The 23,592-nt window shown below is 44.1% G+C and overlaps 1 protein-coding gene across 1 annotated transcript in view; it reads left to right on the top strand.

Moving 5' to 3' along the window:
- The window catches only part of LOC311224787 (HHIP-like protein 1), a gene marked incomplete at its 3' end in the record, with an annotated part of 110,239 nt that overhangs the window by 37,249 nt on the left and 49,398 nt on the right, over positions 1-23,592 (top strand). The window contains 5 exon segments of the mRNA XM_084309908.1: positions 5,518-5,562; positions 5,565-5,796; positions 9,685-9,810; positions 13,096-13,239; positions 23,315-23,427. Of these exon segments, the coding sequence (XP_084166034.1) occupies positions 5,518-5,562; positions 5,565-5,796; positions 9,685-9,810; positions 13,096-13,239; positions 23,315-23,427 (660 nt within the window).

Below are 23,592 nucleotides of genomic sequence, written 5' to 3' on the forward strand. Positions count from 1 at the left end.
CGTGTTATTAAGTGTCATTGCGTATTATTAATTTGATTGAAATTACGTAGTTATGCTTAGATTTATATATTGGGGGGGGGGGTATATCATATTTTTCATATGATCAAAAAGTGGTGGAGCAAGATCATATCCTTGCTCCCCCAAGTTCAATAGTCCTGGAGCACGTGCATCGTCTGCTCTATTGCGCAGGCGTCTATGCAGGTATATATACTGTAAACAGTGCTGCTATCCCAACGTGCTGAGCAACACAGGTATATATACTGTAAACAGTGCTGCTATCCCAACGTGCTGAGCAACACAGGTATATATACTGTAAACAGTGCTGCTATCCCAACGTGCAGAGCAACACAGGTATATATACTGTAAACAGTGCTGCTATCCCAACGTGCTGAGCAACACAGGTATATATACTGTAAACAGTGCTGTTTCAAGTTTCAAGTTTCTTTATTAGTTGTCATACAAAAATACAGAATACTTTTATATGAAATGCTTTTTTCTGTTTTGCTCCTGAGAGTGTGCTAGATAATAAAAAATAGATAAAGTATAACATAGAAAGTCAAAAGTACGTAAACAAAGTGTAAACAAAAGTGTTCAATATACATACAATATACAATACAGAGTAGAAAAATTAGTAACTGAGTTACAATACAATATACAGTACACTGCTCTCCCAATGTGCAGAGCAACACAGGAATATAAACAGTACTGCTCTCCCAATGGGCAGAGCAACACAGGAATATAAACAGTACTGCTCTCCCAATGTGCAGAGCAACACAGGAATATAAACAGTACTGCTCTCCCAATGTGCAGAGCAACACAGGAATATAAACAGCAGGCACGTGCACACATAGGGGTGAAGGGGTGCCCGGGCACCTGCCTTTTTCATTTTTCATTAGAAAGTGCCCTTTTTATGCCACCCTCTTTTTTTTTGTTTTTTTTTTTTTTACTGTTGCACATATAGATATACTGCCCTGCCCTTCCAAATGAAAGATGTCACGATAGAATCTAAATATTAGGTAAAGAAAGAGAGAGAAATGCCACCCCTCTCGTAAATAATAGGTCCTTCCAGCCTGGATTCGTTCTGACGGAAAACAGAATAATTTTGATTGACAGTCGAGTCTGCCAATTACGTCACACCGCTGGCACCCGCCCTGCTGTTCTTAGCACCAATCGGCAAGCGCTATTAGTTTTTGACTTCCTGAATGTCCTGTGTGCTCATAGATATATATATATCTATGTGTGTGCTGACAACAACAAAGCTACAGTGCTAACAATAAGCTATTTGGCTGGATGCAGTCTGGACAGTGGATATACATCAAGACAACAGTCTGTGACTGTGGGACAGTGGACATAATACTTTATCAAGCCCTCCTGACCTGGACCACGTTTCAGTTAATGCGGTCTCTCTCTCTCTCTCTCTCTCTCTCTCTCTCTCTCTCTCTCTCTCTCTCTCTCTCTCTCTCTCTCCTCTCTCTCTCTGTCTCTGTCTCTGTCCAGCTGTTGGTCTGGAGCGTATATTGTGTTATTAAAGGGACACTATGTAGTTTTGGTGACATCTATCGGTGAAACTGAATGTACCATAGACTTGTATTAACCCCAAAAATCGGGCTTGCGCGCTATGCGCGCTCGATCATTGCATTTAATAATTGATGCCCTTTTCTCCTTTCGGGCACCTGCCTTTCTAAAGTCCTGTGCACGTCCCTGATAAACAGTACTGCTCTCCCAAATAAACAGTACTGCTCTCCCAATGTGCAGAGCAACACAGGAATATAAACAGTACTGCTCTCCCAATGTGCAGAGCAACACAGGAATATAAACAGTACTGCTCTCCCAATGTGCAGAGCAACACAGGAATATAAACAGTACTGCTCTCCCAATGTGCAGAGCAACACAGGAATATACAGATGGAGCAAACAGGACTGTCTACCATTCTACAGTTTGCAATACCGTAAATCCTCAAATATAGGACGGGTCTTCTATTTACCTCAGCTGCAAAGAGCACCAGGCCTTTATTAGAGAGAGGCTTATATAAGATATAAGATTTATTATATAATATAAAAAGCACCACAGGCGATATGGAGGAGAGAAACCTTAGATGGGCCGTTCAAAGGGGGTGATAATATATTGCTGCTATGGAGAATAAAACAGGCGAATAGTTGGTATGTATATACATATACGTGTAATAAAACATATATGTACATGCAATAGCAACTAAGGTACATATGAATACATTTTTTTAATTAAAATAGAATAGAGCTAGGAACAATAACAACAAAAGAAAAAGCATAGGGAAATGAGCGCTGGTATGAAAATAAGATAAAGGCTAAATGTCAACGCTCGGAGCAAAAAATATCAGAGTCATATTGCATTTGGATGAATGTATGCGTGTATGTATTCCGCTCGGATACATTTTTTTTTGTATCCACTTTTTTTCTCCCATTTTCTATTTTTCTCCCATCCCAATTTCGTATCATCCAATTCAACCCTCCCCTGTCTCGAACGCTGTTTCTTGCCTCCCACAAGCCGGCTGCAATGTGGACTAAGTCATACATAGCACGAGTCCCCTCCGATACTCGAGGTAACAGCAGTCGCATCTTTTCACCTGCGCGGCGCGATCTTGCAGCGTCAGGGGTCTGGGCTTTGGAGGGGCGCCGCCCCCATCGCTTCCTGATTCTACTGCGCAGGCGCACCAACCGACCTGTAGGAGTCGCTGTTCACAACGCCCGATCCCCACCCATCAGTTTCCCACCCCCTAATACTGCCAATGTGTATTAGTACGGACGATCAGCTAAACTGAAAGCAATGTGGAGCGCTGGGCGTCTCCAGTATTCGTGGTGAGCGCCTTGCCCACTGCACCACGTAGCCGCCCCCGCTCGGATTCATTTGAAGTATGAGGCCGATATAGAGAAGATCGCACCACGTAGTAAGCATATATATGAATAGAATAGAAGTACTTAGCCCAGCAATGAAGTAGAGCAGGCATGGTTTAGATGTTGTAGGTCGGACAGAAGACGGTATGAAGCTGATCCATGACCTCAGTGGTGCACATAACCAATATGGGGTGGGACAGTCACTGCAAACTTGGCCATCACCACGTGACATCCACCACCTTGGCCAACACCACGTGACATCCACCACCTTGGCCAACACCACGTGACATCCACCACCTTGGCCATCACCACGTGACATCCACCACCTTGGCCATCACCACATGACATCCACCACCGTGGCCATCACCACGTGACATCCACCACCGTGGCCATCACCACGTGACATCCACCACCTTGGCCAACACCACGTGACATCCACCACCTTGGCCAACACCACGTGACATCCACCACCGTGGCCATCACCACGTGACATCCACCACCTTGGCCAACACCACGTGACATCCACCACCTTGGCCAACACCACGTGACATCCACCACCTTGGCCAACACCACGTGACATCCACCACCTTGGCCAACACCACGTGACATCCACCACCGTGGCCATCACCACGTGACATCCACCACCTTGGCCAACACCACGTGACATCCACCACCGTGGCCATCACCACGTGACATCCACCACCTTGGCCAACACCACGTGACATCCACCACCGTGGCCATCACCACGTGACATCCACCACCTTGGCCAACACCACGTGACATCCACCACCTTGGCCATCACCACGTGACATCCACTCACAGAGAGACAGGGAGATGGGGACAGGGGTTAGAGAGTTCCCGTGTTTGTAGTGAATCAAGAAGAATCAAGAGGTTTATTTGTCACTACATACCAGGGCATACAGTGAAATGCGGGTGGTCATGCCTGCATTGATTGTGCAAAATACAATAATAAAATAGAATAAAATAGGCATAGAAAAAATTAAATAGATAAGACACAAGATATGCATGGTAAAAAAAGACATGCTAGGTTCCTGAGAAAATATACAATTTACAATGTTAACTCTTAATGTATCTAAACTTTACAGTACCTCCTTCTTTTAAAGTGTTTCTAAAGATTCTATTTTTTAAAGTGACATTTTGTTTAAAGTGACTGAGTCTATGTGTGTTGTCCCGTAGCCCCGTTTATCCACAACGGCATCCACCACAGTCATGGTATCCATAAACTTCAATCGGTTCGGATCCTTTGAATGAAATGTAAATGTAAACAAACACTGGCGTTAGCGTTAGAAAGTAGCACTGCGTTGCGTGAAATCACTGCGCCCAGAGAGGAGTGGTTAGGCAAAAAATAGTTCCGAGTATATTTGCTTAGAAAACGTAAATGGCGAATTCAATTATTTTTTATTTCTCCACGTGGTAAATACACAGGTCACAACATGTTTACAGGAACGTTTTGGAGTTGTATTTGGAGTGTATTTCGTGACTGTAGGGGACTGTAGGGAACTTCAGGGTAAAAGTCTGACCCACTTCCAGTGATGAAGCTAAGCTATGGTAACGGTGCGGGCGTTCCCTAAGCCTAATGCATGCAGATAGACAAAAAAGGTATGTATCTTCTTGTCTAACTCCAGGGAAGATGTTAAATAAGCTAATTTCCCAAAATGTTGGAGTTTTCCTTTAACCTGTTAAGCCTTAAGATCCCCTGCTTTTCTTTATCATAAATTGATCAATAGAGACCGTATTAGATCCCCAATTATCATATCATCGGTATCATTGGAAAGCCACACTCATTGGCTACAACCCTGAGCAAAGACTTTCGAGATCGCCAAATGATTGACGGAGCTAGAGCCCCGGGAGTCGGGGGTGGTAATGTGTACTTTTGCGTACTTTGGAGCACGCCTCACATATCGGCATGTAACTCGAGAACCGCTGTCACCTGAAAGGGCAGTCGACAGGCAACAAATAGGGCTTTAATTTTATCTATATAATTATTGCATTAAAAGAAATGCACACCGAGCCACTAGAGGTCGGCAAAGAATCGTCCACATGTGGGCCCTTGGATGTTAAGAGGTCAATGTTTTTAAATATTTTTTTTGTAGCAAGAGTAAAGACCATAACCCTATCAAAAACAGTAGTCAAAGTGTATATTTTCATTTTTACCGATGTTTTATATGATTTATCGGATATACAAATTTATCGGAAAATGCTAATTATCGTAGAAACCGCAAGAAATGACTAAATTCAGATTCAACCCTGCCATTTGAAAGAGAAATTTGGCATATGATATTGCAGAGGGGTAGCATATAAATGGAAAAATAGCAAAGGGGCCCCGAACAGAGCCTTGTGGGACACCGGATTGATTCAACAAACACTATTAATCTCTCTCTCTCTCTCTCTCTCTCTCTCTCTCTCTCTCTCCTCACTCTCTCTTTTCTCTCTCTCTCTCTCTCTCTTTCTCTCTCTCTCTCTCACTCTCTCTCTCTCTCTCTCTCTCCTCTCTCTCTCTCTCTCTCTCACCCTCTCTCTCTCCTCTCTCTCTCTCTCTCTCTCTCTCTCTCTCTCTCTCTCTCTCTCTCTCTCTCTCTCTCTCTCTCTCTCTCTCTCTCTCTCTCTCTCTCTCTCTCTCTCTCAGAACTAAATGCTAACCTGGGTTCAGTGGTTAAGGATGCTGAAGGCTGTCTGAGCTGTGTCTGCAGGAAGTAGCCAATGGTTTGCGGAACCCTGTGGCTATGATCCACGCCGACGATGGCAGTCATCGCTTCTTTGTGGCGGAGCAGCTGGGCTACGTCTGGGTGTACCTCGCCAACGGCTCCAGGATAGACCGACCTTTCCTCAACCTCACCCAGGCCGTCCTCACCTCGCCCTGGGCCGGAGACGAGAGAGGATTCCTCTGTATCACGCTACACCCAAGGTTTATTTATGACTATTGTGAATGAATGAATGAATGAATGAATGAATGAATGAATGAATGAATGAATGAATGAATGAATGAATGAATGAATGAATGAACAGATTGCAGAATGGGTACAATACAGTAAGGCTCAATACACACAATTGTTAATTGTTACAACATAGGCTACTGCGCCTGCGCGACTCTGTGTGAACGATCAGGATAGAGAGGACAGAGAGGCCAGAGAGGTCAGAGAGTCAGAGAGGTCAGAGAGGTCAGAGCACAAAGGTCGCCTGCAGTGCAGTACCCCTGGAGCAGTGGCTGATGCATATTTTTTAGTGCTGTCAATAGATTTAAAAACAATTTACTAATTAATCTCACAATTTTCTGTAATTAATCTAGATAAAAAAATCGCATTTTTCTACACCCTTGTGGCTCCCTGGTCATGAAAACTACTTTTTTGAAATATTTTGTGTGTGTGTGTGTGAGCACAGCGGTGTCTGTGTTTATTATTATTTCATGAAATTGGGAAAATATCTTAATTTTACATATATGTTCATTGTGTCAAAAGCTTATAATATGAAACACTCTAAAAAAATAGTTATAGTGTTTAGTGCCTTCAGGGGCCCTGGTCCTGTTTTCTACTCCCATCCGCTCCCATGTTAAAACGGCATTTTTAACCATTTTTAAATCTGCTCTCATTCGTTAAATTCTCGATATAAATATAAAATGCAATCTTCTACAACACAGTCAGTGATGAAGCTTTCGACCCATGATGCCGATTTCGAACACAAAGGTGGCGTAATAACACTGCAGACCACCGGCTACTAACCATGCAAGAGGCGGGGATATACCGGGGAATGTGGCCGGAGCAGTATGGTGGCTGCAGCCACCATACTGCTCGGTGTGTGTGTGCATAGATATCTATATATATATCTATGTGTGTGTGTGTGTGTGTGAGATGAAAGAGCAGCATGGGGACAGACAGGGTCCCTGCAGCCACCATACTGCTCCGGTGTGTGTGTGTGTGTGTGTGTGTGAGATGAAAGAGCAGCATGGGGACAGACAGGGTCCCTGCAGCCACCATACTGCTCCGGTGGTTGGTGTGTGTGTGTGAGATGAAAGAGCAGCATGGGGACAGACAGGGTCCCTGCAGCCACCATACTGCTCCGGTGTGTGTGTGTGTGTGTGTGTGTGAGATGAAAGAGCAGCATGGGGACAGACAGGGTCCCTGCAGCCACCCATACTGCTCCGGTGTGTGTGTGTGTGTGTGTGTGAGATGAAAGAGCAGCATGGGGACAGACAGGGTCCCTGCAGCCACCATACTGCTCCGGTGTGTGTGTGTGTGTGTGTGTGTGTGAGATGAAAGAGCAGCATGGGGACAGACAGGGTCCCTGCAGCCACCATACTGCTCCGGTGTGTGTGTGTGTGTGTGTGTAGTGTGTGTGTGTGTGTGTGTGTGTGTGTGTGAGATGAAAGAGCAGCATGGGACAGACAGGGTCCCTGCAGCCACCATACTGCTCCGGTGTGTGTGTGTGTGTGTGTGAGATGAAAGAGCAGCATGGGGACAGACAGGGTCCCTGCAGCCACCATACTGCTCCGGTGTGTGTGTGTGTGTGTGTGTGTGTGAGATGAAAGAGCAGCATGGGGACAGACAGCTCCGGTGTGTGTGTGTGTGTGTGTGTGTGTGTGTGTGTGTGTGTGTGTGAGCTGAAAGAGCAGCATGGGGACAGACAGGGTCACTTTCAAACACGTTCCCCAAAACAATATTCGCGGGAGGCAGTGGTTGTTTACGCAGGTGCGACAGATGAAAGCAATTGTTCGGGAGGTGGTCCGTTGTTTACGTGCATGTTTACCGTGTCCCTCTACAACGCATTGGTGCTGTGGCTGGCAATAGAACCAGGCTGGAACGTCGGGAGGAAGTACAGACGGAGGATATTTATCGACGAGATGGCAACCAAGCTTCTCATGCCCCAGGTGGCAATCCGAGAGAGGTTGCCCCGCGGGCTAAGCGCTGCCGGCATTGTGCAGGATGCCAGGCACAGCGCCCGGCAACAAGCAGCACCACCGGCAGCGGCGGTGGTGGTGGTCTCGCCGCTGCTGCCGGTGGTGCTGCAGCGCTTAGCCCGCGGGGCAACCTCTCAGATAGAACCCGAATGGAGAGGCACTGTCATACTCATATGTGCACAAAGTCTGTGTGCAAAAACCACAGCGATTGTTTTTTTTAACACATGTAAAATAAAATTAATTATAAAGAAATCTATTTGTCTTTTTTCTTCAGTATGTTCATAAACGTGCGTTTCGCCATGTCCAGACCAATATGCGTCAATTCTTTTTTCTAATGAGCACATAATGTGAGTATAATGTGCAGCTGGTTGAAACGCTGGATATTATGTATAAAATGTAGAAATGAATATTTGTATGCACCACGGTCGAATATACTTTCCTCACAGAGCGAGCCCACTTGTGTGAGTTGTATCACCAGCAGCTAGATCACTCGTGATTGGTCACGCCCCTCTGCTCCCGGCTGCTCACTGGTGAGACGAGAGAGGGCTCGCTCTGCCATGATGGGAGGGGCTCTGTGTTGAGATTATACCGGCAAATAAATCTACTGTACCCCCGCTAGAAATATTAGTTATACCGGTCCTTTCTAACATTAGACTCTCGGCTATTTCTGACCGCTATTTCTGACCGAAATAGTCTACCTTTCTTTTTTATAATGGCAGATTCTTATTCACAGGTATTTTGTCCCGTTTTGACATGCTGTAAAGTAGTGGCAAAAATTAATAGATATATGGTGAATATGGCGGTTTATCAGGGTTTTTTCAATAAAAACTGACGTGGTATCAAACAAACACTAATTTAAGTGGTTAAAATTCGAAAATATGTGTAATTTTTTACAGATATCTTGAGAATAGGCTATGAATGTTAAACATGGGTAAAAAAATGTTTTAAATAGTAAACAGTTAAAATTATATGGCTTTAAACATGAGCCATCATTTCATCTCTTAAGCCCAGTGAGTGTCAGCAGTTCTAGGGAGCCACAAGGGACCGGAGCTTGTAACAGATATTTACTTGAGTAAAATCATGGAATTAATGTAGAATCAACACAAACTTGTATGAACTACCAGTAATATAAATCATATTAACAACAGAAATGTGTCCCATCTTCATGTCAGATGATTTTCAAAAAGGTGCACGAGTCGATGCAAAAAAAGAACAAGCAAAGATACTGTTGAAAGTTCAGAATTTTTTTCACTCCATAGATTAATCTAGATAAAAAAATGTAACGCTTTAAAATGTTTTAATTAATCTCAAGTTAAAGCATTAACTTTGACAGCCCTAATATTTTTATATATATATAATAACTAACTAACGGGCGGTTAGGTGGCGTAGCGGAGATTGCGTTCGTCACCAACCCCGGAGCTGTGAGCTGGATTCGCCTGTTCGAATCCAGCTCACAGCTCCGGGGTTGTCACCAGCTTGGCTGGCCGTTCACACTAATACAATTGGCAGTATTAGAGGGTGGGAGAAGCTGGCGGGGTGGGTCCGGGTCGTTGTAAACAGCGACTCCTACAGTTCGGTCGGGGCGCCTGCTAAGCGCGGATGGGACCTGAGTGGGATAGTGTGATCCTTCCACACGCTACGCCCTCTCGGAGAATATCCGCGCTGCCAGGTGAAAAGAAGCGGTTGATTGGCTGGACGTGTGTCGGAGGAAGCACGTGATAGCCTCCACTCTCCCAGATGATCTGACTGTGGGGGGTAAGTGCGCAGCGACCAGGAAGGGGATTGGGAATTGGCATACGACTAACATTGGGATGGGAGAAAATCGGAGGAAAATGGAGGGGGAAAAAGATCAATAAAAAAATGTAAAATAATAACTAACTAACTCTCTGTGTTCTTACCCAGGTTCACTGCTGTCAGAAAGGCCTATGTCTACTACTCTGTGAAGGTGAAGAGGGAAGAGAGGATCCGTGTCAGTGAGTTCAGTCTGTCAACACACGACGACAACCAGCTGGACCACTCCTCTGAGAGGTGAGACAAACATCTGTTTACTCACTGAACACTAGTAACCAGCTGGACCACTCCTCTGAGAGGTGAGACAAACATCTGTTTACTCACTGAACACTAGTAACCAGCCAGACCACTCCTCTGAGAGGTGAGACAAACATCTGTTTACTCACTGAACACTAGTAACCAGCCGGACCACTCTTCTGAGAGGTGAGACAAACCGCTGTTTACTCACTGAACACTAGTAACCAGCCAGCCCACTCCTCTGAGAGGTGAGACAAACATCTGTTTACTCACTGAACACTAGTAACCAGCTGGACCACTCCTCTGAGAGGTGAGACAAACATCTGTTTCCTGAACACTAGTAACCAGCCGGACCACTCCTCTGAGAGGTGAGACAAACATCTGTTTACTCACTGAACACTAGTAACCAGCTGGACCACTCCTCTGAGAGGTGAGACAAACATCTGTTTACTCACTGAACACTAGTAACCAGCCAGCCCACTCCTCTGAGAGGTGAGACAAACATCTGTTTACTCACTGAACACTAGTAACCAGCCAGCCCACTCCTCTGAGAGGTGAGACAAACATCTGTTTACTCACTGAACACTAGTAACCAGCTGGACCACTCCTCTAAGAGGTGAGACAAACATCTGTTTACTCACTGAACACTAGTAACCAGCTGGACCACTCCTCTGAGAGGTGAGACAAACATCTGTTTACTCACTGAACACTAGTAACCAGCCAGCCCACTCCTCTGAGAGGTGAGACAAACCGCTGTTTACTCACTGAACACTAGTAACCAGCCAGACCACTCCTCTGAGAGGTGAGACAAACATCTGTTTACTCACTGAACACTAGTAACCAGCCGGACCACTCCTCTGAGAGGTGAGACAAACATCTGTTTACTCACTGAACACTAGTAACCAGCTGGACCACTCCTCTGAGAGGTGATACAAACATCCGTTTACTCACTGAACACTAGTAACCAGCTGGACCACTCCTCTGAGAGGTGAGACAAACATCTGTTTACTCACTGAACACTAGTAACCAGCTAGACCACTCCTCTGAGAGGTGAGACAAACATCTGTTTCCTGAACACTAGTAACCAGCTGGACCACTCCTCTGAGAGGTGAGACAAACATCTGTTTACTCACTGAACACTAGTAACCAGCTGGACCACTCCTCTGAGAGGTGAGACAAACATCTGTTTACTCACTGAACACTAGTAACCAGCTGGACCACTCCTCTGAGAGGTGAGACAAACATCTGTTTACTCACTGAACACTAGTAACCAGCTGGACCACTCCTCTGAGAGGTGAGACAAACATCTGTTTACTCACTGAACACTAGTAACCAGCCAGCCCACTCCTCTGAGAGGTGAGACAAACATCTGTTTACTCACTGAACACTAGTAACCAGCTGGACCACTCCTCTGAGAGGTGAGACAAACATCTGTTTACTCACTGAACACTAGTAACCAGCTGGACCACTCCTCTGAGAGGTGAGACAAACATCTGTTTACTCACTGAACACTAGTAACCAGCTGGACCACTCCTCTGAGAGGTGAGACAAACATCTGTTTACTCACTGAACACTAGTAACCAGCCAGACCACTCCTCTGAGAGGTGAGACAAACATCTGTTTACTCACTGAACACTAGTAACCAGCCAGCCCACTCCTCTGAGAGGTGAGACAAACATCTGTTTACTCACTGAACACTAGTAACCAGCTGGACCACTCCTCTAAGAGGTGAGACAAACATCTGTTTACTCACTGAACACTAGTAACCAGCTGGACCACTCCTCTGAGAGGTGAGACAAACATCTGTTTACTCACTGAACACTAGTAACCAGCCAGCCCACTCCTCTGAGAGGTGAGACAAACATCTGTTTACTCACTGAACACTAGTAACCAGCTGGACCACTCCTCTGAGAGGTGAGACAAACATCTGTTTACTCACTGAACACTAGTAACCAGCCAGCCCACTCCTCTGAGAGGTGAGACAAACCGCTGTTTACTCACTGAACACTAGTAACCAGCCAGACCACTCCTCTGAGAGGTGAGACAAACATCTGTTTACTCACTGAACACTAGTAACCAGCTGGACCACTCCTCTGAGAGGTGAGACAAACATCTGTTTACTCACTGAACACTAGTAACCAGCCGGACCACTCCTCTGAGAGGTGAGACAAACATCTGTTTACTCACTGAACACTAGTAACCAGCTGGACCACTCCTCTGAGAGGTGATACAAACATCTGTTTACTCACTGAACACTAGTAACCAGCTAGACCACTCCTCTGAGAGGTGAGACAAACATCTGTTTACTCACTGAACACTAGTAACCAGCTAGACCACTCCTCTGAGAGGTGAGACAAACATCTGTTTCCTGAACACTAGTAACCAGCTGGACCACTCCTCTGAGAGGTGAGACAAACATCTGTTTACTCACTGAACACTAGTAACCAGCTGGACCACTCCTCTGAGAGGTGAGACAAACATCTGTTTACTCACTGAACACTAGTAACCAGCCAGCCCACTCCTCTGAGAGGTGAGACAAACATCTGTTTACTCACTGAACACTAGTAACCAGCTGGACCACTCCTCTGAGAGGTGAGACAAACATCTGTTTACTCACTGAACACTAGTAACCAGCTGGACCACTCCTCTGAGAGGTGAGACAAACATCTGTTTACTCACTGAACACTAGTAACCAGCCAGCCCACTCCTCTGAGAGGTGAGACAAACATCTGTTTACTCACTGAACACTAGTAACCAGCTGGACCACTCCTCTGAGAGGTGAGACAAACATCTGTTTACTCACTGAACACTAGTAACCAGCTGGACCACTCCTCTGAGAGGTGAGACAAACATCTGTTTACTCACTGAACACTAGTAACCAGCTGGACCACTCCTCTGAGAGGTGAGACAAACATCTGTTTACTCACTGAACACTAGTAACCAGCTGGACCACTCCTCTGAGAGGTGAGACAAACATCTGTTTACTGAACACTAGTAACCAGCCAGACCACTCCTCTGAGAGGTGAGACATTGATAATCAATATTATGACATTTGTCACTCACTCCCTCCCTCCCCCCTCACTCCCTCCCTCCCTCCTTCCCTCCCTCCCTCCCTCCCTCCCTCCCTCCCTCCCTCCCTCCCTCCCTCCCTCCCTCCCTCCCTCCCTCCCTCCCTCACTCACTCACTCACTCACTCACTCACTCACTCACTCACTCACTCACTCACTCACTCACTCACTCACTCACTCACTCACTCACTCACTCACGGACTTTGTCTGTCACTAGGACCATTCTGGAGGTGGTGGAGCCAGCATCCAATCACAACGGAGGCCAGCTGCTGTTCGGCCATGACGGGTACCTCTACATCTTCATCGGTGACGGAGGTCGCGCTGGAGACCCCTTTGGGAAGTTCGGAAACTCCCAGAACAAGTCAGTAGAGTTTCACTATTTACTGTAGAACAGATAGATAGTTAGTTAGTTAGTTAGTTAGATAGTTAATTAATTAGTTAGTTAGTTAGTTAGTTAGTTAGTTAGTTAGTTAGTTAGTTAGTTAGTTAGTTAGTTAGTTAGTTAGTTAGTTAGTTAGTTAGTTAGTTAGTTAGTTAGTTAGTTAGTTAGTTAGTTAGTTAGTTAGTTCGTTCGTTCGTTAGATAGTTAGATAGTTAGATAGTTAGATAGTTAGATAGTTAATTAGTTAATTAGTTAGTTAGTTAGTTAGTTAGTTAGTTAGTTAGTTAGTTAGTTAATTAGTTAGTTAGTTAGTTAGTTAGTTAGTTAGTTCGTTAGATAGTTAGATAGTTAGTTAGTTAGTTAGTTAGTTAGTTAGTTAGTTAGTTAGTTAGTTAGTTAGTTAGTTAGTTCGTTCGTTCGTTAGATAGTTAGATAGTTAGATAGTTAGATAGTTAGATAGTTAATTAGTTAATTAGTTAGTTAGTTAGTTAGTTAGTTAGTTAGTTAGTTAGTTAGTTAATTAGTTAGTTAGTTAGTTAGTTAGTTAGTTAGTTCGTTAGATAGTTAGATAGTTAGTTAGTTAGTTAGTTAGTTAGTTAGTTAGTTAGTTAGTTAGTTAGTTAGTTAGTTAGTTAGTTAGATAGTTAGTTAGTTATTTCGTTAATTAATTAGTTGGTTAGTTAGATAGTTAGTTAGTTAGTTAGTTAGTTAGTTAGTTAGTTAGTTAGTTAGTTAGTTAGTTAGTTAGTTAGTTAGTTAGTTAGTTAGTTAGTTAGTTAGTTAGTTAGTTAGTTAGTTAGTTAGTTAGTTAGTTAGTTAGTTAGTTAGTTAGTTAGTTAGTTAGTTAGTTAGTTAGTTAGTTAGTTCGTTCGTTCGTTCGTTCGTTCGTTCGTTCGTTCGTTCGTTCGTTCGTTCGTTCGTTCGTTCGTTCGTTCGTTCGTTCGTTCGTTCGTTCGTTCGTTCGTTCGTTCGTTCGTTCGTTCGTTCGTTCGTTAGTTCGTTAGTTAGTTAGTTCGTTCGTTCGTTCGTTAGATAGTTAGATAGTTAGATAGTTAGATAGTTAGTTAGTTAGTTAGTTAGTTAGTTAGTTAGTTAGTTAGTTAGTTAGTTAGTTAGTTAGTTAGTTAGTTAGTTAGTAATGATATATATGTAACGGATGGTACCGTGAAGCGCAGTCACGAATGACTTCAGATGTTGTGAAGTGACTGGGGCGAGTAGCGGTAATATGGGTTAAACTCACTCTCATCCTCATAAGACACATAGACACGTTACAAAGCAGTGAGTTCACTACTTGGTATAGCGGTCTGTGCTGTTGCCCGCGGCGCGGGAGACCCGGGTTCGAAACTCCCTCGGGGCATCGAAGTTTAAGGTGACGATGTCACAACCGTTACATATACAGTATAGTCATATTTACTGTTGATAAGGGAAGAACAGATGGTAACTTAGCTACACAGACGGTTAGTTAGTAAGTTATTATATATGTATAGTTGATAAGGAAAAAATAGATAGTAACCTAGCCACACAGATGGTTAGTTAGTAAGTAAATGTATAGTTATATTTACAGTTGATAAGGGAATAACATAGTAACATAGCCACAAAGACACTTAGTTTGATTGATTGAACATTTTATTAACAGATTGCAGAATGGGTACAGTACAGTACAGCTCAATACATACAATTGTTAAGGGGATGCAGACCAGAGAAAGACTTTCGTCTTGTTTACATCAGGGTCCCCCATTTTCAATTCATCATAACATATATGACATACATGACATACAGATAGACAGTACTGCTACATCTATATATTTATGACATACCAGATTTGCAAATACAGTACTGTTTGTGATACGAAAAGAGTCCAGAAAAGAGAGTATACATTTGACATAGAAACTGTACATTGGAGAAGGTTGGGGGGGGGGGGGGTTGGGTAGGAGGAGTGGGGGGGGGACACTGTACAACTGAACAAGCAAAACTGTACATTGGAATATTGACAAGACCATACTTGGTCATTTACTGTACATTGGGGGGGGTTGTGTTAGGACATTTGTAGGGGCCAGTTTAGAATTGCAGTCTCCCGTAGGTGTTTTTTGAGAGTGTTTTTGAAAGTGGGTAGTGAATGATTCACATTCCTTTACAGCTTTGGGTAGGGCGTTCCACATTGATGTGGCATAATTGCGAAACATGTTTAGTCCCTTGTTTGAGCCGAATCTGGGTTTAACATGATTTGTGGAGCTCCCTCTGGTGTTGTGATCGTGGTATTCACTGACCTTTGGGAAGTATTTTGACATGTACATGGGTACCTTGGTCGTGTAGTGTATCTTGTAGACCAGGCCCATTGCAAGTTGCTGTACTCTGTCGTCTACTCTAAGCCATCCTAGGTTGTCAAAGTGGTTAGGGGTGAGGTGGGTTCTAGGAGTAAGGTCAAGCAGTAGTCTGACCAGTTTGTTTTGAGATGTTTGTAATTTTGTTTTTAGCGCCTTTGAGGTGCTTTGGTACCATGAGGTGCATGCATAGTCGTAGTACCCTTGAATGAGTGCTCCTGCCAGAGTCTTCAGGGTATTCTTGTTTACCAGTGAGGAGATCCGGTACAAGAATCGTGTTCGTTGGTTGACTTTTTTTATTACATTGGATGCCATTTTGTCACAGGAAAGATTTGCCTCTAGGATGGAACCCAGGTAGGTAATATCTTCTTTCCTTGTGACAATATTGTCACCCACTGTAACTGAGAAGCCGTCGGTCTTGCTGAGTTTGTTATTTGAACCGAAGAGAATGGACTCTGTTTTGCCCATGTGTAATGATAGTTTGTTATCAGCGAGCCATATGCAGATTTTGCCTAGTTCTGAGCTGAGGGTTTTTTCAACCTGTAACTTGTTCTTGTCAGAGACCAGCAGGGCTGAGTCGTCCGCAAACAGGAACAAGTTGCAGTCACAAGCTGACGACATGTCATTTGCATAAATTAGGAACAGTAGCGGACCTAGTATGCTTCCTATTGGAACACCACAGCTCACTGTGAGGGGGGGGGGATAGGGTACCGTTTACCTCCACCATCTGCTCTCTCCCCTTCAGGTAGGATTGCATCCAGCTCACTGATAGACTATAAAAACCAATTGCTTTTAGCTTGTCAATCAGAATGGTGTGATTGACAGTGTCGAAGGCCTTTTGTAGGTCCAGCATGACCATGCCGCAGTATTTGCCCGCGTCCACCTCTTGTTTGATGTGGTCGTTTAAATAGAGAAGGCATGTGTCAGTGGAGTGGGATGTTCTGAAGCCAGATTGGAATTCGTAGATTCGATTTTTTTCCGCAAGGTATTTTTCGACCTGTTCGTATACAATTTTTTCCATGACTTTCGAGATGGAGGTTAGGATAGAAACAGGGCGGTAGTTGCCAGGGTCTAATTTACTGCCTTTTTTGTGCAGGGGTGTTACTCTCGCAATTTTGAAGTCCTTGGGGACGTGTCCCTGTTTTATGGAGAGGTTTATTATGTGTGTGATGACTGGGGTGATGGCGGCTGCTGAGTCTCTGAAGAATTTGGAGGGGATGTTGTCATGGCCAGTGGCCTTGTTCGGTTGGAGGGCGCTCAGTTTTTTGAGTACCTCATCTGTTGTTACCATTTCCAGTTTGAAGTCGTCTTTGTGGACCCCTAGGTTCTTGTAGTATGCTACTATGTGTTCTACCCCATACTGCCCTGAGTGGGAGGGTAGTTTGTTTACCAGTGTTGTGGCTATGTTTGTGAAGAAACTGTTTAAGTAATTGGCTACATCCAGCTTGTCTGTGATGAGCGTGTTGTCCGTCTTTATGTTTATGTTTGAGAATCTGGTTTTAAGTTTTTTACTGCAGCCTAGTTGGTTATTGAGTAATTTCCAAAGTTCCCGTGGTTTGTTTTTGTTTTCCTCGGTTTTGTCATTGATGAAATATTCTTTTTGCTGTTTTGATCATGGAGTTTACGTCATTTCTTAGTCTGTTTCTTTCCAGTTTTAGTTCAGTCACGTGGGCTTGGAGTTCACTGCTCGTGCTTTTGGTAAGCTTTGACTGACTTTTACGAAACTTTTTTGTCTCTGGTTTTCATAGCGGTCAGTTAGTTATTATATAAGATTGACAAGTTGTGTTGTACTGGCTTTTGCTATAGGGGACATTTAAACATATTTTGTTGTGGGCCGGTGTCAATCTAATTCACTGACAAATCTATTTTCCCTAGTTCAGAGCAAACTTGAGGACCCTAACGATCCCTATACATGGTAATTTGAACGTGTAGAATAGGTTCCACGATTCCATTCCAACAGTGTTGTGATGTAAGGGGGAAACAAAAATGTACATGACAGAATAATGTAGAGTGACATTCTGTTGATGCCTGGAGCGGAGTCAGTGTTTACTTACTTGAATTGTACGTACAGTCAGGACCAACAACCACTGGATCATAGGAGGAAAACCTCTCATCGTGGATGCGCGTCAAGTCTGATTCATTAGCTAGTTTAGAAGACCAGTATTGACAGAGTGGAACGTACTGTGCGACTAGACGTTGTGATGGCATGTACTCTGTGGGCCACAGGCCACTATTAGTCTTTACTGAGTCGGTAAACATTATTACTCACCTCCAACACATTATGACCTTTACATTATGATATACTGAAAAAGTGTGTGTGTCTCTGTGTGAGTCTATTCATGCATTCCACTCGTATGCCGTTTCCTGTCTGTAATGAAGGGAACATGTATATATATGACTGTTAGCGTCAAATCTAACTACAACTGTTTGGCAATAACTGTCAATCTTGTCGTTCTTCATGCTGATTGGCTGTCATACATGATTTGGCTGAAATGATTTGATGAAACACTGTTCTATGGGGGCGGGGGTAAGATAAGGAATGACATTTTATTAAAGCAACACGCCAACATTATGGGAAATGTGCTTTTCCAGAGTCAGACACAAATTTCCTCGCTGTGCGTTCAATAGAAACCTAGCTCTTACACCCACATTAGGTCTGTGTTCTAGCATTGCCAGAAGCTCTGAACCAGAATTAAAAACCTAATTTAGGTGTAAGAGCTCACACAAACATTGTACGTCCTCATAAAGGCGGAGCCTCGTTCATTGTCTATGGAGCAGCCCTAAATTTTACATCCCAGCAACTGATTGGAGGGTTCTGTCTCTGATTTGTGTGTTCACAAATACTGACTGAACTGTCCTGGAGCACAGGAAGAACATACTGACTGAACTGTCCTGGAGCACAGGAAGAACATACTGACTGAACTGTCCTGGAGCACAGGAAGAACATACTGACTGATCTGTCCTGGGGCACAGGAAGAACATACTGACTGAACTGTCCTGGGGCACAGGAAGAACATACTGACTGAACTGTCCTGGAGCACAGGAAGAACATACTGACTGAACTGTCCTGTAACACAGGAAGAACATACTGACTGAACTGTCCTGTAGCACAGGAAGAACATACTGACTGAACTGTCCTGGGGCACAGGAAGAACATACTGACTGAACTGTCCTGTAGCACAGGAAGAACATACTGACTGAACTGTCCTGGGGCACAGGAAGAACATACTGACTGAACTGTCCTGGAGCACAGGAAGAACATACTGACTGAACTGTCCTGTAGCACAGGAAGAACATACTGACTGAACTGTCCTGGGGCACAGGAAGAACATACTGACTGAACTGTCCTGTAGCACAGGAAGAACATACTGACTGAACTGTCCTGTAGCACAGGAAGAAGTGAGAGGAGAGGAGAGGAGAGGAGAGGAGAGGAGAGGAGAGGAGAGGAGAGGAGAGGAGAGGAGAGGAGAGGAGAGGAGAGGAGAGGAGAGGAGAGGAGAGGAGAGGAGAGGAGAGGAGAGGAGAGGAGAGGAGAGGTGTTTTTACAACATTGTTAACATTTACGGTATGTAAATGGCACAGCACAGGATTGCAGCAGAATTGTAAATAATTAGGCTGGGAATATATCATTTACATTTAAATCCACACTAATACAATTACATGACAAACAAAAGAGATCACACAGACATCATCATTACAAGAGTCTTATCACAGAGTAATTTGTATTTCCATAAAATAAGAAACGTGATATTATATTTTGTTCACTGCGGATTATGTATTTGGGAGTGTTTTGCCATGTTGGGTAGAAGAGACCCACACCCTGCCAGGTCTAATATTGACTCTACATACTGTGGTCCAACCACACACTACAGAGAGAGAGAGAGAGAGAGAGAGAGAGAGAGAGAGAGAGAGAGAGAGAGAGAGAGAGAGAGAGAGAGAGAGAGAGAGAGAGAGAGAGAGAGAGAGAGAGAGAGAGAGAGAGAGAGAGATGCAGGAGGGGGTTGAAGAAATGCAAGAGGGAGGGGAGAGAGATGGAGGGATGAGAGATGAGGGAACGTTAATTTCCCCGCTCACCGCCATATCAAAACACACACACACACACACACACAAGAGAGAGAGAGAGGGGGGGTGAGAGAGGTGAGGATGGGGCAAGAGAGAAAGAGAGCTGGGTGTGTGTGTGTGTGTGTGTGTGTGTGTGTGTGTGTGTGTGTGTGTGTGTGTGTGTGTGTGTGTGTGTGTGTGTGTGTGTGTGTGTGTGTGTGTGTGTGTGTGTGTGTGTGTGTGTGTGTGTGTGTGTTGTGTGTGTGTGAGAGAGAGAGAGGGGGCGGGGGCTATGAGTCATCAGCCCTTGTGTGGGTGAATGTAACAAGTTCCTAACTTTTTCTTTTTCCTATTATTTCATGGACACTTTATTCATTGTTTTAAATTATTATTTTCTTTTACGTTATTTTTGTCTCTCTCACTCTGCAAGGAGGGTTCTGCTTAGAATGAAGCCGTCTGAGATCAGGCAGCACTGGTGTGGACTCAGATTACAGGGAAAGCTAGCCTGTTTAGGGTTTGCTGACCACTTAGTCTCAAGGCTAGATCCACAAAGAATGGATTGCACAGAGCAAGTTGCACCCTTACTTAAAATGCATTATGAATTGAAGATGGGGGACCCTGATGTAAACAAGATGAAAGTCTTTCTCTGGTCTGCATCCCCTTAACAATTGTGTGTATTGAGCTGTACTGTATTGTACCCATTCTGCAATCTGTTAATACAATTTCCATTCAATCAATCACCGTGCAGATTGATTGATTGAATGAAAGTTTTATTAACAGATTGCAGAATGGGTACAATACAGTACGGCTCAATACACACAATTGTTAAGGGATGCAGACCAGAGAAAGACTTTCATCTTGTTTACATCAGGTCCCCCATTTTCAATTCATAATGAATTGTAAGCAAGGGTGCAACTTGCTTCCGTGCAATCCATTCTTTGTGGATCTAGCCCTCAGTGTTTAAGAACGCCGCTGTTGGTGAGGATGTTTTTAAATTTACCATCAAAGCAAGACTGCAGGTATTACCCACTAAATACAATCTGTCTACTTGATATCCTCAATCTCACAGTCCATTCTGTTTAAACCATCAGGATTCACAACAACACCTAGGATCCATTGCACACATAACAAATGGTTGTACATAGCTCGTCATGACCGTATTGTGGACATTGTGTCTGATGTGGTACAAAACATCTCACCATCTAGTGCAGCAATGTACAATCATACTAGAGTGCTACCAGAATGGTTTGGTCTTACCAACGATGTATTTGCTAACATACCAAATACACCCGGATGTTGTTTTTGTTGACCCCAGCCACAAGGAGGTGCTAGTTATAGAAGTAGGCTGTGCCTTTGATAATGTACATGGACCAGCCTTCCGGGACAAGTATATAAAATACCAACCACTATGACTTTTTTCATACCGTTATACCTTGATTGCCTAATACCGCGGTGCACGGTATATGACGGTATGACTTTCATTCATCAGCGGGGGGGGGGGGGGGGGGGGGGGGGGGGATTGGGGGAAACCCAACCCGAGTTACCAACTAAACAAATCATCGTCAGCTCTCAGAATGGTAGTCCCGCACCGGTAGAAGCCTGCACCGTTTTAGCGTTAGCATCTAGCCATGGCAGACTATTTGATTCCAAACTCTTTCAGTGCCACTCACGAGATTTCTCGTGTTTTTTTATAGGTGGTTGCTAGCCACTCACGAGATTTCTCGGATTTTTTTTTTTTTAATTTTTTTTGCGATCTGAAAAATTTTTGCATCACCCGAGCCTACCCGAGTATTGCCGAGCTGCGCCGGTGATCACTGTGGAAAAAAGCGCCCCCTGTCGTCTCCCAGATGACATAAGTGATTTTGGAATGGACTCAATGAAAATGAATGGGGAAAAAAATCCGGTACTCCACATTTTCCAGTTCACTGATCCAGCCGGGGTTACTAGAGTTCATTCTGGAGCCTCAGATCTCCGCGGATCATGGAGAACCACTGTGTCGCGTTGGATCCATACACGTATCGATTTTTTCGAATGGTGATCAGGAATTGGAATATACCAGTTGGATACCATCTGATGTCAGGTAAGGACTCTATGTTATCAGTGGTAGGATAATCAGAGTAATTTTGATGAAGTTATAAGCTGTTTTGTGAAATCTCTTCTTTCGTTTTCACTGTAAAAGTCCGAGAGGAAATCAACAAGGCGATTGTCCGCGCGCGGCCGTAATGTGCGTGCGTGCACGTATAATATTGATCATCTAGCGTTTATTTGAAAACGATTCATAAAAAGGCCGACGAATATCAACGTTGTGGAATATTCCACTAAAAGACGATTTTCATAGAATGCTCCAGAATGAGTTGTTTTTTATATCAAAACGGGGGCTTTTCTAACTGCTCTGAAACGGCAACGACGCGATAAAAAAACAATCTGCCTTCACAGCACTGTCTGGAACATAGTCTTTGATAATGCGATGGGCAGATTAGACACATAGCCATAATTTAAAACATAGATTAGGCGATATTAACGTTAACATTGGCGCGGATGGTGGCATTCAAGCGGTAAAATGGAAAACCAGGCATGGCATTTAAAGAGTTAAGGGCTAGAAATTGCCTGGGTTTTGGTATGCTCCCGAAATGCTCCCGTTGTTTGGCTACTTCTATGTGCAGTGAAAATTACTCGAATGCTTTATAACCTAGTCATTGATTTAGTTCAGGGTAATCTAAGATTAGCCGCAGAGCTAACGCTAGTTAACGTGAGCTAACGCTAGTTATTCAAGCTCAGTAGCTCACAGAGAGAGATAAACAGCTGACAGCGGATAGTACAGGACGGTACAAATACAATAAAAAGGCGGGTGGGGGCTGTTGTGTAAACCTTGTACTCTTTAGTTCACATATAATAAGAGACGGATTATTTGCTTGCTCCACCAGTGCACCACTCGACAACAACACACACCAACTCTCGTCACACCGCTTTACGGTATTTTCACAGCACTGTCGCAACATTACCGTAAAACGTGAACACCGTTGTGACCCACTCGCTCCACTAGAGCGGTCTCGCCCTCTGCTGGCGCATGTGTGCACTACACTCAGTGTGTGCACTACACTCAAAACTCTGTTTCACTGTTATAGAAACTGAAGCGCATCTGTGATTTTGACGGTGACGGACGGTATTGAATCAATACCGTCGGTATCTCTAAATACCCCGGTATACCTTAATACCGTCATACCGCCCAAGCCTACCAACCACTGCTCAATGTGATGGCCGGCCTTGGGTACAGGTGTAGATACAGTGTACTTGTGTTCGGAAGTCTTGGCCATGTATATAAATGCACCATGACCGGTTTGAGAATTGCTGCAATGTCTAAAAGAAAAACCATTATTGGCAGCTTAGCCGCATGGAGAAGGAGGTGCTATGTGTCCCTTACTGTAAGTGTTCAGTGCTGCTTGGCCCCGATACATTTGATTCCCTGTTCATGTAATATAATTTGTGGAACCAAATAAAGTATTAAAATGTGTGTGTGTGTGTGTGTGTGTGTGTGTGTGTGTGTGTGTGTGTGTGTGTGTGTGTGTGTGTGTGTGTGTGTGTGTGTGTGTGTGTGTGTGTGTGTGTGTGTGTGTGTGTGTGTGTGTGTGTGTGTGTGTGTGTGTGTGTGTGTGTGTGTGCGTGCGTGTTTGTGTGTGTGTGTGTGCTTGTAGATCCACACACCTAGGTAAGGCGTTGCGTATTGACATTGACAACAACGATGACAGCGCCCCCTACAGCATCCCTTCAGACAACCCATTCCTGCGGGAGAGAGGCGCTATGCCTGGTAGGACTGGCTTTCTTATCTTCTCCCTTTCTTTCTTTCTTTCTTTCTTTCTTTCTTTCTTTCTTTCTTTCTTTCTTTCTTTCTTTCTTTCTTTCTTTCTTTCTTTCTTTCTTTCTTTCTTTCTTTCTTTCTTTATCTTTCTTTATCTCCTTCTTTCCTTCTTTC

Source organism: Notolepis coatsorum (assembly GCF_963971535.1).
Source record: "Notolepis coatsorum genome assembly, chromosome: 1".
Classification (NCBI taxonomy): Eukaryota; Metazoa; Chordata; class Actinopteri; order Aulopiformes; family Paralepididae; genus Notolepis; species Notolepis coatsorum.